At 47.9% G+C, this 16,205-nt stretch overlaps 1 protein-coding gene across 1 annotated transcript in view; it reads right to left on the bottom strand.

Annotated features, from left to right (window-relative positions):
* The window catches only part of LOC149434592 (dynein axonemal intermediate chain 1-like), a 187,017-nt gene that overhangs the window by 122,437 nt on the left and 48,375 nt on the right, over positions 1–16,205 (bottom strand). Inside the window, exons 6-7 of the mRNA XM_089663603.1 lie at positions 14,040–14,188; positions 9,313–9,412 (exon numbers count right to left, since the gene is read on the bottom strand). Of these exons, the coding sequence (XP_089519729.1) occupies positions 9,313–9,412; positions 14,040–14,188 (249 nt within the window). The remainder of the gene's footprint in view (positions 1–9,312; positions 9,413–14,039; positions 14,189–16,205) is intronic.

Genomic DNA, 16,205 nt, shown 5'->3' with positions numbered 1-16,205 from the left:
TATCAGTGCCAGTCAGTGCCACCTATCAATGCCAGTCAGTGCCACCTATCAGTGCTGCCAATCAGTGTCACCTATCAGTGCCGCCTATCAGTGCCATATATGAGTCCTGCCTTTCAGTGCCCATCAGTGATGCCTGTTAATGCCCATCAGTGCCACCTAGTGGTGTACTTAGGTTTTATGCTGCCCTAGGCAACACAAAAATTGCCCCCCCACCACCACGGAGAGATCCTGACACTGACCAGAACCCCCTCCCCCACGAAGAGAGCCTGACATTGACCAACAACACCCCAGCCCCCACCCGAGACAGCCTTCCACTACCACCGCCCCCCATACACTTGCAACCCCCACCCCGACCCTATGAGAGAGAAGACACTCACCTTCACAGCTCCAGACATCCCCAAGAACAAGAGTCGGGCTCTGCATATTCCATCAAGCAGCCCACAGCCTCTCTGAGATCCCACCTGGTTTCCATGCTGTGTGTGTCCCTTCTTCCATCCCTTCTTTTGGGGGGGCGGAATTGCCCCCCTGAAAAATGCCGCTGAACCCTAAAAGATGCTGCTGCCCCCCCTGAAAAATGCCGCCCTAGGCAGATGCCTTGTTTGCCTTGTGGTAAATATGCCCCTGGTGCCACCTATCAGTGCAGCCTATCAGTGCCCATCACTGCAGCCTCATTAGCGCACATCAGTGAAGGAGAAAAATCACTTATTTACAAAATTTTATAACAAAAACTAAGAACAAACGGGGTTTCTTTTAAGTTTTTTCAGTTTTTTTTGGTTTGTTTAGCAAAAAATAAAAAAAAACCCTGAGGTGATTAATTACTACCAAAAGAAAGCTCTGTCTAAAAAAAAAAAAAAAAAAAAAAAAAATTCATATGCTTACTGTGTTGCATGACTGCGCAATTGTCATTCAAAGTGAGACAGCGCTGAAAAGCTGAAAATTGGCCTGGGCAGGAAGGAGGTAGAGGTGCCCGGTAGGCGAAGCGTTAAAATGCAATGAAGAGCGACACACCAATGATATGAGAAGAGAAAAATCACATAGTGTGTACCAACGGCGGACTGACAACTCATTGGGCCCCCGGGCAATAGGGGATCATGGGGCCCCTGTGTCCTTGCCCAAACTCAAAAAAGCCTATGAAAAAGGTACCAGGGGCACCTCATGGGGGCCCCTACTGACCCCGGGCCCTCGGGCAGTGCCCGAGTTTCCAAATGGTCAGTCCGCCCTAGGTGTGTACCCACATAAAAGCTTTATCGAAATGAATTAAAAGCAAACACTCACAAGTAAAGCACACAGGCCTGGTGCACTACAGATAACAGCGGTATCGGGGTAATAATCGGCATGGAAGCTCCACGTGAGAGGTCACTGTACTCCTCTCCTCTCCTCTCCTGATCTTGTCCAGGGGTGTATTTACCACAAGGCAAACAAGGCATTTGCCTAGGGTGGCATTTTTTCAGGGGGGCAGCAGCATTTTTCAGGGGGGCAGCACTGCCCCCCAAAAGAAGGGATGGAAGAAAAGACACACGCAGCATGGGGACCAGATGGGATCTTGGAGAGGCTGTTTGATGGTGTATTTAGAGCCTGACTCTAGTTGCCGGGGATGTCCGGAGCTGTGAAGGTGACTGTCTTGTCTCTATCGCCGGGGTGGGGAGAGGTTGCCAGTGTGTATGGGGCGGTAATAGTGGAAGGCTCTCTAGGGTGGGGCGTTGTTGGCCAATGTCAGGCTCTTATCGTGGGGGACGGGGGTGTTTGTCAGTGTCAGGGTCTCTCTGCATGTGGGTGGGGGTGCCGATTTTTGTGTTGCCTAGGGCAGCACAAAACCTAAATACACCACTGATCTTGTCCTGTCACTGTGGTCAGCGTAAGACCGCCGGCAGTGAAGTGGTATGCCGGTGAATGAACATCACTCACTCCACTGTGCACCCTTACGCGTTACGTCTTCGTGGCTTCGTCAGAGGGTGCGTGGAGTGGCGACAGGAAATCTTTTGTGAATGGATGGATACCATATTAGTCTCCCACAATAACGCCATATCGGTGATACAGTCTATAGGGGCTGTTACTTGTGTTGAGCCGCTAAAATAAATGAAATAAAGTGAAACAAAACTCCTGGCTGGCTAGGATACGATTTAAAATTTAGTGTAATAATGAAAAAATCCACAAACTAGGCATCAATCGCAGCGATCATTTACATTATTCAATAAAACAAATCACAGCAAAGTCCACGTTCAAACCTCTCGGTATAAGAGTTTTCAATATAAAAATCCACTTTTATTCCGCTTTACTTCAGGTTTTCACCTCATTGCTGCCTCTCCAATTCTTTTTAGATTTTTCTACAACCCAAAATTGCATAAGTGAAGGGTCACTATCAGGGGCGGACTGACAACTCATGGGGCCCCCGGGCAATAGGGGATCATGGGGCCCCTGTGTCCTTCCCCAAACTCAAAAAAGCCTATGAAAAAGGTACCAGGGACATCTCATGGGGCCCCCTACTGACCCCGGGCCCTCGGGCAGTGCCCGAGTTTCCAAATGGTCAGTCCGCCCCTGGTCACTATTATGATGTTCTTTAACCACGTACATAAACGGCCGGACGGGAGCAGTGCAGGGGCGGGTGGCCGTTTATAAATGCTCTGCTTGTACGCGCTCCCTGAAAGCGTGCGACACCACGATCCGGTGCCCGCTGTCTCCTCAAGACACAGCGGATCACTGATTGCTGTACGGGATCCTCTGTGCGAGGTCCCGATTCATGTGATCACTGATAGGCCAATCAGTGATCACATGCAGAGTAGTAAGCAAAATGTCACTTGCTGACATCATTGCTTACTACTTGTGAAATCTGTGAATGATCACAGAGATCACATGGTACAGAGCCATTCACAACATCCTTGTACCATGTGACAAGCTGTAACCAATCACAGCTCTCACAGTATTTCTCAATGGCTGCAAGAATGGAACCAGAGAGAAGGAGAAATGATTGCTTTTACAGCCTTTATGGGTGTAAAATCAAACCGTTAAAAAAAATCTTCATCACCCCCCCCCCCCCCCCCCACCACCACAAGTAGTACAGTGTCACCATGATGACACTGTACTGCTAGGGTAACAGTATGTTAAAAAAACACAAAACATAAATAATATAAAAAAATTAAATAAAAATGTAAAAACATTTTTTTAAAAATTATAATTTTTGGCTATAAACTACTTTTGTTTTTTTTACTAAAAAGATAGTTGAATACATTTTGGCCAAGATTTATGAAGAAAGATTATTTATTTGCAAAATTTTATAAGAAAAACACTTTTTTCTCAAAATGTTTGGACTTTTTCATTTATATAGCAAAAAAAAATAAATAAAACTCCCAGCGGTGAATAAATACCACCAAAATAAAGTTTTATCTGTCTGAAGAGAATGCTAAAAAATTTCATATGGGTACAGTGTTGCATGACCGCGCAATTGTCATTCAAAGTGTGATAGCGCTGAAAGCTGAAAATTGTCCTGGGCAGGAAGGGGGTGAAAGTGTCCGGACAGGAAGGGCGTGAAAGTGTCCGGACTGGAAGGGGGGGGGAAGTGTCGGGACTGGAAGGGGGGGAAAGTGTCCGGACTGGAAGGGGGGGAAAGTGTCGGGACTGGAAGGGGGGGAAAGTGTCCGGACTGGAAGGGGGGGAAGTGTCCGGACTGGAAGGGGGGGGGAAGTGTCCGGACAGAAAGGGGGGGAAAGTGTCCAGACTGGAAGGGGTGAAAGTGTCCGGACTGGAAGAGGGGTGAAAGTGTTCGGACTGGAAGGGGGGGAAAGTGTCCGGACTGGAAGGGGGTGAAAGTGTCCGGACTGGAAGGGGGTGAAAGTGTCCGGACTGGAAGAGGGGTGAAAGTGTCCGGACTGGAAGGGGGGGAAGTGTCCGGACAGAAAGTGGGGGAAAGTGTCCGGACTGGAAGGGGGGGAAAGTGTCCGGACTAGAAGGGGGGGAAAGTGTCCAGACTGGAAGGGGGGGAAAGTGTCCGGACTGGAAGGGGTGAAAGTGTCCGGACTGGAAGGGGTGAAAGTGTCCGGACTGGAAGAGGGGTGAAAGTGTCCGGACTGGAAGGGGGGGAAAGTGTTCGGACTGGAAGGGGGTGAAAGTGTCCGGACTGGAAGGGGGGGAAAGTGTCCGGACTGGAAGGGGGGGAAAGTGTCCGGACTGGAAGGGGGGGAAAGTGTCCGGACTGGAAGGGGGTGAAAGTGTCCGGACTGGAAGGGGGGGAAAGTGTCCGGACTGGAAGGGGGGGAAAGTGTCCGGACTGGAAGGGGGGGAAAGTGTCCAGACTGGAAGGGGGGGAAAGTGTCCGGACTGGAAGGGGGGGAAAGTGTCCGAACAGGAAGGGGGGGAAAAGTGTCCGGACTGCAAGGGGGGGAAAGTGTCCGGACAGGAAGGGGGGGAAAGTGTCCGGACCGGAAGGGGGGAAAGTGTCCGGACCGGAAGGGGGTGGAAGTGTCCGGACCGGAAGGGGGTGAAAGTGTCCGGACCGGAAGGGGGTGAAAGTGTCCGGACCGGAAGGGGGGGAAAGTGTCCGGTCTGGAAGGGGGTGAAAGTGTACGGACTGGAAGGGGGTGAAAGTGTCCGGACTGGAAGGGGTTAGAGTGTAGCGATAAATTATGTTTGGGGTAACCTCTGGAAATATTGTAGGAATGTTCCTTTAATCTTTTAGCTAAAATCCTTTTGGTCCTACCTATATACTGCAACCCACAAGGACATGAGATGGCGTACACCACCCCCTCTGTCTGACATGTAATACAATCCTTAGGCCCCATGTACACGGGACACTTCTGAATGATGGAAACTGACTGCTGAAAAAAGTAGGTTAAAAAAAGTCTGTTTAGCCGCGTTTGCATAACGCTTTATGTGATTTTGCGTTAAGAAGCGTTTTTCTAAAGATCGGCACAGGAGAACCTCCCAAATGGCCAGAATACACTGAAACATAACTTTTGTTTCCAAGGGTGGGAGAGGTCTGAGGTGTGAATGGTCATTACAATGTGTGACCAGCTTGGCAGGAACATCCTGTGTTCAGTGTTTTGTCCATCTGAGTACCTTGAAAATGCTTTGCATGCATTTTTCATGATGAAAAAGGGCTCTGGACAGCATCAGGAACTGGAAGAGTAAAGCACCATGTACACGGGACACTTCTGAACGATGGAAACTGACTGTTGGAAAACATGGGTTAAAATACGTCTGTTTAGCTGCGTTTGCATAACGTGTTTATGTGCGTTTAGAAGCGTTTTTTATATGTACCTATGAGCTGTACTGCGGTGATCAGCGTTGAAGGGAGAGCCCATGCTGTAAGGAGGTTTCCAGTTGAGAATGAGTGGAGCCATTGGAGCCTGGTTTATGGGATGCTGTATGGTGTGGAGCCATTGGAGCCTGGTTTATGGGATGCTGTATGGTGTGGAGCCATTGGAGCCTGGTTTATGGGATGCTGTATGGTGTGGAGCCATTGGAGCCTGGTTTATGGGATGCTGTATGGTGTGGAGCCATTGGAGCCTGGTTTATGGGATGCTGTATGGTGTGGAGCCATTGGAGCCTGGTTTATGGGATGCTGTATGGTGTGGAGCTATCTGCTGTTTAAAGCGCTGTGGCCCTTAGTGGTCGCGGTAAGGAGGTGAGGAGGCATTTCAGCCACTTAAGGACATTTATCCACCTGAGTGCTGCACAAGCACTACAAGCACCAGAAGTGGAAGATTGAAGCACTTTTTTTTTTTGCATTATTGCACAAAAATATTTTTTGCACATTATTTTTTGGACTTTATGAATATATTGTTGGTGTTTTTTATGCATTTATTAGTTTTTTTTTATATATATATTTATTGGAAGTCTCCGCACTAATCACTTTTCAGATATTTCTTGTTTGTCACCCACTGTGTCACTTTATTTATCCCAATTTGGGATTCGGTGTGTTCTGGCACTACATTTAGGTCCCCTTTTGTTGGGATCCGGTATTATTTGCACTTGATCACTTGTTTTCACATTACATAGATCCTTGAAGGATCCATCACTCATTCACGTTTATTAACGCTTTAATAATACAGTTGCAAGAAAAAGTATGTGAACCCCTTGGGATTCCGTGGAGTTTTGCATGAATTGGGCATAAAATGTGCTCTGAACGTCATCTAAGTCACAACAATAGAGGAACACAGTCTGCTGAACATAATACTACACAAACATTAGATGTTGCCATAGTTTAATTGCACATAACATGTAAACATTCACAGTGCAGGGAGGAAAAAGTATGTGAACCTTTGGACTTAATAACTGGTTGACCCTCCTTTGGCAGCAATAACCTCAACCAAACGTTTCCTGTAGTTGCAGATCAGACCTGCACAACGATCTGGAGTCATTTTGGACCACTCCTCTTCACAAAACTGTTTCAGTCTAGCAATATTCTTGGGATGTCTGGTGTGAATCGCTCTCTTAAGGTCATGCCACAGCATTTCAATCGGGTTGAGGTCAGGACTCTGACTGGGCCACTCCAGAAGGTGTATTCTGTGCTGTTGCAGCCATTGTTTTGTTGAATGACTTGTATGCTTTGGGTCATTGTCCTGTTGCATCACCCATCCTCTGCGGAGCTTCAGTTGGCGGACAGATGGTCGTACGTTTTCCTGCAAAATGTCTTAATAAACTCTGGAATTCATTTTCCCATCAATGACAACAATCCATCCAGGCCCTGAGGCAGCAAAGCAGCCCCAAACCATGATGCTCCCTCCGCCATGTTTCACAGTGGGGATGAGGTTTTGATGTTGGTGTGCTGCGCCTTTTTTCTACACACATAGTGTTGTGTGTTCTTCCCAAACAACTCAATCTTGGTGTCATCTGTCCACAGTATATTTTGCCAGTAGTGCTGTGGAACATCCAGGTGCTCTTTTGCAAACTTCAAACGTGCTGCAATCTTCTTTTTGGCCAGCAATGGCTTCCTCCGTGGTGTCCTCCCATGTACTCCATTCTTGTTTAATGTTTTCCTTATTGTAGATGTGTCAACAAAAATGTTAGCATGTGCCAGAGATTTCTGTAGGTCTTTAGCTGACACTCTGGGATTCTTCTTTACCTCATGCAGCATTCTGTGCTGTGCTCTTGCAGTCATTTTTACAGGACGACCACGCCTAGGGAGAGTAGCAACAGTGCTAAACTTTCTCCATTTGTAGACAGTCTGTCTTATCGTGGACACATGAACATCAAGGCTCAAGGAGATACTTTTGTAACCCTTTCCAGCTTCATGCAAGTCAACAATTCTTGATCGTAGGTCTTCTGAAAGCTCTTTTCTGCGAGGCATGGTTCACATCAGACCGTGCTTCTTGAAACCAGTAAACCCAAAACAAGTGTGTGTTTTTAAGGGCAGGACAGCTGTCAGCAACACATCCAATATCATCACACTGATTGGAGTCAAGGTTGGCTCACTCCTGGCTCCAATTAGCTCTGGGAGAAGTCATTAAGCTAGGGCCTCACATACTTTTTCCTCCCTGCACTGTGAATGTTTACATGTTATGTGCAATTAAACCATGGCAACATCTAATGTTTGTGTAGTATTATGTTCAGCAGACTGTGTTCTTCTATTGTTGTGACTTAGATGACGTTCAGAGCACATTTTATGCCCAATTCATGCAAAACTCCACGTAATCCCAAGGGGTTCACATACTTTTTCTTGCAACTGTATATTTGTTTATTTTTATTGACTTTCTAGTATAGCGCTCCACTGATATCATGTTCTATCAGTTTGCACCTTTGGTGTAGGTAAAATGTGGCAGCTGCTTGTGTACATTACATTGAACAATATCTGCTTAGCGCAGGAGGATTTCTTCCTTAAAATCGCACAGATACATTTCACCAAAACAAAGAGAAGAACCCCGAGACAGTGATGAGCCTCAGACTAGTCTCTTCCCATGGAGAGGGTACAAATCAGATTGAGAGGTAGAATCTGAGCTCCCCCGGGTAGGCTTGAGCTCTATTCTGTGAAATCGTCCTATAACAGAAGTCTAAATATTATCGGGGGCCTGAAGACAATTGTCTCTCCCAGACATGATGGATGAGCCACAGCACGAGCCACACTTTTCATTAATATTCCAGACTGTGTTATTGAATCATCACCGCGCTGTGATACCTCGCAGACATCTGAACACACCGCGCCGTACCTCCAATCCGTACACACTGTTATTATAGCTCTGACATATACCGCAGCGCTGTACAGAGAACACTGAGCCAGTCACATCAGTCTCTGTACAGAGGAGCTGACACTCTAATGTCCCCTCCCCCCACAGTAACAGTCTCTGTACAGAGGAGCTTACACTCTAATGTCCCCTCCCCCACAGTCACATCAGTCTCTGTACAGAGGAGCTTACACTCTAATGTCCCCTCCCCCACAGTCACATCAGTCTCTGTACAGAGGAGCTCACACTCCAATAACCCCTCTCCCACAGTCACATCAGTCTCTATACCAGAGGAGCTTACACTCTAATGTCCCCTCCCCCACAGTCACATCAGTCTCTGTACAGAGGAGCTTACGCTCTAATGTCCCCTCCCCCACAGTCACATCAGTCTCTGTACAGAGGAACTTACACTCTAATGCCCCTCCCCCACAGTCACATCAGTCTCTGTACAGTAGAGAGTACACTCTAATGCCCCTCCCCCACAGTCACATCAGTCTCTGTACAGTAGAGAGTACACTCTAATGCCCCTCCCCCACAGTCACATCAGTCTCTGTACAGAGGAGCTTACACTCTAATGTCCCCTCCCCTACAGTAGCATCAGTCTCTGTACAGAGGAGCTTACACTCTAATGTCCCCTCCCCTACAGTAGCATCAGTCTCTGTACAGAGGAGCTTACACTCTAATGTCCCCTCCCCTACAGTAGCATCAGTCTCTGTACAGAGGAGCTTACACTCCAATGACCCCTCCCCCCCAGTCACATCAGTCTCTGTACAGAGGAGCTTACACTCTAATGTCCCCTCCCCCACAGTCACATCAGTCTCTGTACAGAGGAGCTTACACTCTAATGTCCCCTCCCCCACAGTCACATCAGTCTCTGTACCAGAGGAGCTTACACTCTATGACATCATTTTGTTCCATGACAGGACAGTGATTCTAGGGTGAATGTCCCCGGCAGGGACACAGACAACACTTTTGGCTTCTTTAGACTGTTCTATGCTCAGTGATGATTCTACAAACAATAAGAATTCAGGAATCGTTCAGACATGTCTGTATGCAGAGAACAGCGGGGGTGTATTAGCTCTCCCTTCCCTCAGCATGGACGTTCAATGTACAGATTCCGAGCAGCCTGTCATCAGATTACAGATCAGTAGTGACCTACCTTGCCATCGGTGGTAACAGCCGCGAAGATGGTGGAGGAGTATGGCGCCCAGGCTACGTCCCCCACTGAGGAGTTCAGGTCAAACACAAACATTGGAGTCCTGGGAGAGGAAGTCGGATGTCAGTAGCGGTTATATAACTGCCCTAACTGGCGGGCACAAAGGAAGAGTTCACAAGGAAAAGTGAGGACACCAATAACAGAGCAGCAGAGGTGAACAGAGGACCTGTGTGAGCTGGAAGTGACAGCTCATACCTTCCTAGGCACTGCGGGGAACATGGCCAGTAACTGGGACCGGGACATTGGGATTAGATTTGTAGCAGAGACACAACTTCCTGAGCGATACAAACACTCCTAATATATACAAAGTATTAATACCAATACTAAGGGAAGATCGTTCTAGGGTCCGATCGTTCTAGGGTCCGATCGTTCTAGGGTCAGATCCTTCTAGGGTCCGATCGTTCTAGGGTCCGATCCTTCTAGGGTCAGATCCTTCTAGGGTCAGATCCTTCTAGGGTCAGATCATTCTAGGGTCAGATCATTCTAGGGTCAGATCATTCTAGGGTCACATCCTTCTAGGGTCACATCCTTCTAGGGTCACATCCTTCTAGGGTCACATCCTTCTAGGGTCCGACCGTTCTAGGGTCCGACCGTTCTAGGGTCAGATCATTCTAGGGTCAGATCATTCTAGGGTCAGATCATTCTAGGGTCAGATCATTCTAGGGTCAGATCATTCTAGGGTCCGATCCTTCTAGGGTCCGATCCTTCTAGGGTCCGATCCTTCTAGGGTCCGATCCGTCTAGGGTCACATCCTTCTAGGGTCCGGTCCTTCTAGGGTCCGGTCCTTCTAGGGTCACATCCTTCTAGGGTCAGATCCTTCTAGGGTCAGATCCTTCTAGGGTCAGATCCCTCTAGGGTCCGATCCCTCTAGGGTCCGATCCCTCTAGGGTCAGATCCTTCTAGGGTCAGATCGCTCTAGGGTCAGATCGCTCTAGGGTCACATCGTTCTAGGGTCAGATCCTTCTAGGGTCACATCGTTCTAGGGTCACATCGTTCTAGGGTCACATCGTTCTAGGGTCAGATTGTTCTAGGGTCACATCGTTCTAGGGTCAGATTGTTCTAGGGTCACATCGTTCTAGGGTCACATCGTTCTAGGGTCACATCGTTCTAGGGTCACATCGTTCTAGGGTCACATCGTTCTAGGGTCAGATTGTTCTAGGGTCAGATCAGAAGCAGTAAGAAACATCTGTGGTTATTGTGCCAGTTCAGCTCTCACACCTGTGCACCCCCTATGTGCCCCCCATGTACACTCCCTACATACACCCCCTTAGTACACTCCCTACATACACCCCCTTAGTACACTCCTAAGTGCACCCTCTATGTGCGCCCCTATGTATGACCCCTACAAGCACCCCCTATGTGCATCCCCTATGTACGCTCCCTATGTGCATCTCCTATGTACGCTCCCTATGTGCATCTCCTATGTACGCTCCCTATGTGCATCCGCTATGTACGCTCCCTATGTGCATCTCCTATGTACGCTCCCTATGTGCATCCGCTATGTACGCTCCCTATGTGCATCTCCTATGTACGCTCCCTATGTGCATCCGCTATGTACGCTCCCTATGTGCATCTCCTATGTACGCTCCATATGTGCATCCCATATGTACGCTCCCTATGTGCATCATCTATGTACGCTCCCTATGTGCATCCCATATGTACGCTCCCTATGTGCATCATCTATGTACACTCCCTATGTGCATCCCATATGTACGCTCCCTATGTGCATCATCTATGTACGCTCCCTATGTGCATCCCATATGTACGCTCCCTATGTGCATCCCCTATGTACGCTCCCTATGTGCATCCCATATGTACGCTCCCTATGTGCATCCCATATGTACGCTCCCTATGTGCATCATCTATGTACGCTCCCTATGTGCATCTCCTATGTACGCTCCCTATGTGCATCCCCTATGTACGCTCCCTATGTGCAGACGAGATATAGTGAATGCAGGGTCCGAGGAGACAAGATATAGTGAATGCGGGGTCCGAGGAGACCGGATATAGTGAATACAGGGTCCGGGGAGAGCAGATATAGTGAATGCAGGGTCCGGGGAGAGCAGATATAGTGAATGCAGGGTCCGGGGAGAGCGGATATAGTGAATGCGGGGTCCAGGTTTAGTAACACTAACTCATTCTGCAGAGATGAGATTTTAGAAAACCACCAATCAATATATCTCCCATGTTTCCATTTGTAACCATGATCCCCCAAATCCTCTTCCCCCTGCAGATATAGTGAATGCAGGGTCCGGGGAGACCAGATATAGTGAATGCGGGTCCAGGGAGACCGGATATAGTGAATGCGGGGTCCGGGGAGACCGGATATAGTGAATGCGGGGTCTGGGGAGACCAGATATAGTGAATGCGGGGTCCGAGGAGAACGGATATTGTGAATGCAGGGTCCGGGGAGACCGGATATAGTGAATGCAGGGCCCGGGGAGACCAGATATAGTGAATGCGGGGTCCGGGGAGACCGGATATAGTGAATGTGGGGTCCGGGGAGAGCGGACTTAGTGAATGCGGGGTCCGGGGAGACCAGATATAGTGAATGCAGGGTCCGGGGAGAGTAGATATAGTGAATACAGGGTCCAAGGAAACCAGATATAGTGAATGCAGGGTCTGGGGAGAGTGGATATAGTGAATGCAGGGTCCGGGGAGAGCAGATATAGTGAATGCAGGGTCCGGGGAGAGCGGATATAGTGAATGCGGGGTCCGGGGAGAGCGGATATAGTGAATGCGGGGTCCGGGGAGAGCGGATATAGTGAATGCGGGGTACGGGTAGAGCGGATATAGTGAATGCGGGGTCCGGGGAGAGCGGATATAGTGAATGCGGGGTCCGGGGAGAGCGGATATAGTGAATGCGGGGTCCGGGGAGACCGGATATAGTGAATACGGGGTCCGGGGAGACCGGATATAGTGAATGTGGGGTCGGGAGAGCGGATATAGTGAATGCAGGGTCCGGGGAGAGCGGATATAGTGAATGCAGGGTCCGGGGAGAACGGATATAGTGTATGCAGGGTCCGGGGAGACCGGATATAGTGAATGCGGGGTCCGGGGAGACCGGATATAGTGAATGCGGGGTCCGGGGAGAGCGGATATAGTGAATGCGGGGTCCGGGGAGAGCGGATATAGTGAATGCGGGGTCCGGGGAGAGCGGATATAGTGAATGCGGGGTCCGGGGGGACCGGATATAGTGAATGCGGGGTCCGGGGAGAGCGGATATAGTGAATGCGGGGTCCGGGGAGAACGGATATAGTGTATGCGGGGTCCGGGGAGAGCAGATATAGTGAATGCGGGGTCCGGGGAGAGCGGATATAGTGAATGCAGGGTCCGGGGAGAGCAGATATAGTGAATGCGGGGTCCGGGGAGAACGGATATAGTGAATGCAGGGTCCGGGGAGACCGGATATAGTGAATGCGGGGTCTGGGGAGAGCAGATATAGTGAATGTGGGGTCCGGGGAGAGCGGGTATAGTGAATGCGGGGTCCGGGGAGAGCGGATATAGTGAATGCGGGGTCCGGGGAGAGCGGATATAGTGAATGCGGGGTCCGGGGAGACCAGATATAGTGAATCCGGGGTCCGGGGAGACCAGATATAGTGAATGCAGGGTCCGGGGAGAGCGGATATAGTGAATGCGGGGTCCGGGGAGAGCGGATATAGTGAATGCGGGGTCCGGGGAGACCAGATATAGTGAATGCAGGGTCCGGGGAGAGCGGATATAGTGAATGCGGGGTCCGGGGAGAGCGGATATAGTGAATGCGGGGTCCGGGGAGAGCGGATATAGTGAATGCGGGGTCCGGGGAGAGCGGATATAGTGAATGCAGGGTCCGGGGAGAGCGGATATAGTGAATGCGGGGTCCGGGGAGAGCGGATATAGTGAATGCGGGGTCCGGGGAGACCAGATATAGTGAATGCAGGGTCCGGGGAGAGCGGATATAGTGAATGCGGGGTCCAGGTTTAGTAACACTAACTCATTCTGCAGAGATGAGATTTTAGAAAACCACCAATCAATATATCTCCCATGTTTCCATTTGTAACCATGATCCCCCAAATCCTCTTCCCCCTGCTCATGCCACTGATTTACTAAAGGAAAATAGACTGTGCACTTTGCATTTAGAATTTTTTTTTCTTTATAAATGTGGTGAAGCTTCACTTTGGGTATTCTTTACAATCAGATTCAAGGAAATTAAAAAACAAATTTTGCTAGCACATGATTGGATGATAGAAATCAGCAGAGCTTTACCACATTCACTAAGGGGAAAATGAGTGCAGCTGCACTAGCAAAGTGCACAGGCCATTTGTCTTTAGTAAATCAATCCCATATTCTCTCTTGAATTGGGCACAGACCTGGAAGTCCCATGACAGCCCCTAACATGGAATGCGACATCCCCACCGATGCTCCTTTTGCTCACTGCCCTAGGCCCAGTACTGGATATTAGATGACATTCTTGGCCAGGGTGATATAGCAATATATTGCTTACCAAAATAAAGTGTCTGATCATGTGATCTGAATGAAGGTCCTCCCCCATTTAATGTTAGGTAGAATTCAGTGGGAACGGCCTATCACAAACTCTACAGAACAGAAGCAGGTGAGTATCTGCCGTAACGTATGATAAAGGTCTGCTATGACAAAACTGAAGTTCCAGATACCAGGCTGGCAGTACGTACTTGATGTTATGTTCCCAGATCTTCACTGTCCAGTCCGAGCTGCAGGTGATGAAGACTTTGGGATGGAATGGGTTCCACCGTACGGCGTCCACCGCCATATTGTGCGCATCAAACGTGTCCAGGAACTGGGTGGAATACGCCTTGGAGCACTGCCAAAAAAAAACACAGTCCAATGAGATGGATGATGGATTGGATGCTGAGAGTGACCAGAAATCATTTTCCTTCTACATACTATGTGGCCCTTGTCTCCTCTTCAGGATACCAAAGGCCAAAACCCAATGGCGGGCTCAGTCAATACAACCTATTACAAAATATATGAAAAATATTTTTAAAAATATATTTTGGAGATTTGTATTTTTAAAGACAAAGTATATTTGAAATGTATTTTTAAAAAGATTTTTCATATATTTTGTAATAAAAAACGCATTTCAAGATACAGTGTATATATATATATACACCACGTTTCAAATTATTATGCAAATTCTATTTAAGTGTCACAAAGATGAAATATGTTGTTTTTCAGTGTAACTCATGGATGGCATTGTGTGTCAGGGCTCTTTTGATCACTGAAAACAATCTGGGACACCTGTGATCATTAGATTGGCCGGTGAGCCCAATTTCAGGAAAAACTACTAAAGGACGGCGTTCCACATTATTAAGCAGAGCACCATTTTCCAGCAATATGGGGAAGAAAAAGGATCTCTCTGCTGCTGAAAAGAGTGAAATAGTTCGATGCCTTGGACGAGGTATGAAAACATTCGATATTTCACAGAAACATAAGCGTGATCATCGCACTATGAAGAGATTTGTGGCTGATTCAGAGCACAGACAGGTTGGTGCAGATAAAGGCACATTGAGGAAGATTTCTGCCAGATCCATGCATCGGATCAAGAGAGCAGCTGCTAAAATCCCATTACATAGCAGCAAACAGATATTTGAAGCTGCTGGTGCCTCTGGAGTCCCACGGACATCAAGGTGTAGAGTCCTCCAGAGTCTTGGTGCATAAACCTTCTATTCAGCCACCACTAACCAATGCTCACAAGCAGAAACGGCTGCATTGGGCAGAAAAATACATGAAGACTCATTTTCAAACAGTCCTGTTCACTGATGAGGGCCGTGCAACCCTGGATGGTCCAGATGGATGGAGTAGTGGATGGTTGGTGGACGGCCACCCTGTTCCAACAAGGCTGCGACGTCAGCAAGGCGGTGGTGGAGTCATGTTTTGGGCCGGAATCATGGGAACAGAGCTGGTCGGCCCCTTTAGAGCCCCCGAAGGTGTAAAGATGACCTCTGCAAAGTATGTGGAGTTTCTGACTGACCACTTTCTTCCCTGGTACAGAAGGAAGAACTACGCTTTCCGTAATAAAATCATCTTCATGCATGACAATGCACCATCTCATGCTGCAAAGAATACCTCCGCATCAATGGCTGCTATGGGGATAAAAGGAGAGAAAGTCATGGTGTGGCCTCCATCCTCCCCTGACCTCAATCCTATTGAGAACCTTTGGAGCATCCTCAAGCAAAAGATCTATGAGGGTGGGAGGCAGTTTACATCCAAACAGCAGCTCTGGAAGGCTATTCTGACATCTTGCAAACAAATTCAAGCAGAAACTGTCCAAAAACTCCCAAGTTCAATGGATGCAAGACTTGTGATCTGCTATCAGATACGGGCTCCTATGTTACAATGTAACGTGACCGCTTCAAATGTTTACAAAGTTACAATGTTGGGAAAAGTTTGATTGAAATAGCTTTCAGTAAATTTGCTGCAAACACAACAAATGACAATTTTCAGTTCTTTACAACCTATAAAGTGTTTTGAAACTTCCTGTGCGGAATAATCCGGAACAAAAATCCTGTTATCATTAGGAGGTTTGTTCAATAAAATGTGAATTGTACTCTTAATAGTTGTAACCTGAGAATTCTGCCAACTGATTTACATCAATTATTGAGGGAAATGAGAAAAATATCATCTGCATAATAATTTGGAACACGGTGTATATATACAGTTGTGACCAAAATTATTCAACCCCCAATGCTGTAAAGGGGTTTAGGGACTATAGTGTACATTTGGAATTGTATTCAGAATCAAATCCTACAAGGACGTTGTAACTACCCAAATGCAACTAAAATGACATCAATTGTTTATGTAATACAGTAGTAAATGGT

Source organism: Staurois parvus, unplaced genomic scaffold, assembly GCF_062004578.1.
Source record: "Staurois parvus isolate SC_StPar_1 unplaced genomic scaffold, SC_StPar_1.0 ptg001729l, whole genome shotgun sequence".
Taxonomy (NCBI): Eukaryota; Metazoa; Chordata; class Amphibia; order Anura; family Ranidae; genus Staurois; species Staurois parvus.
Note: the sequence above shows the minus strand (reverse complement) of the source record. Positions and strands in the feature narration are given on the sequence as shown.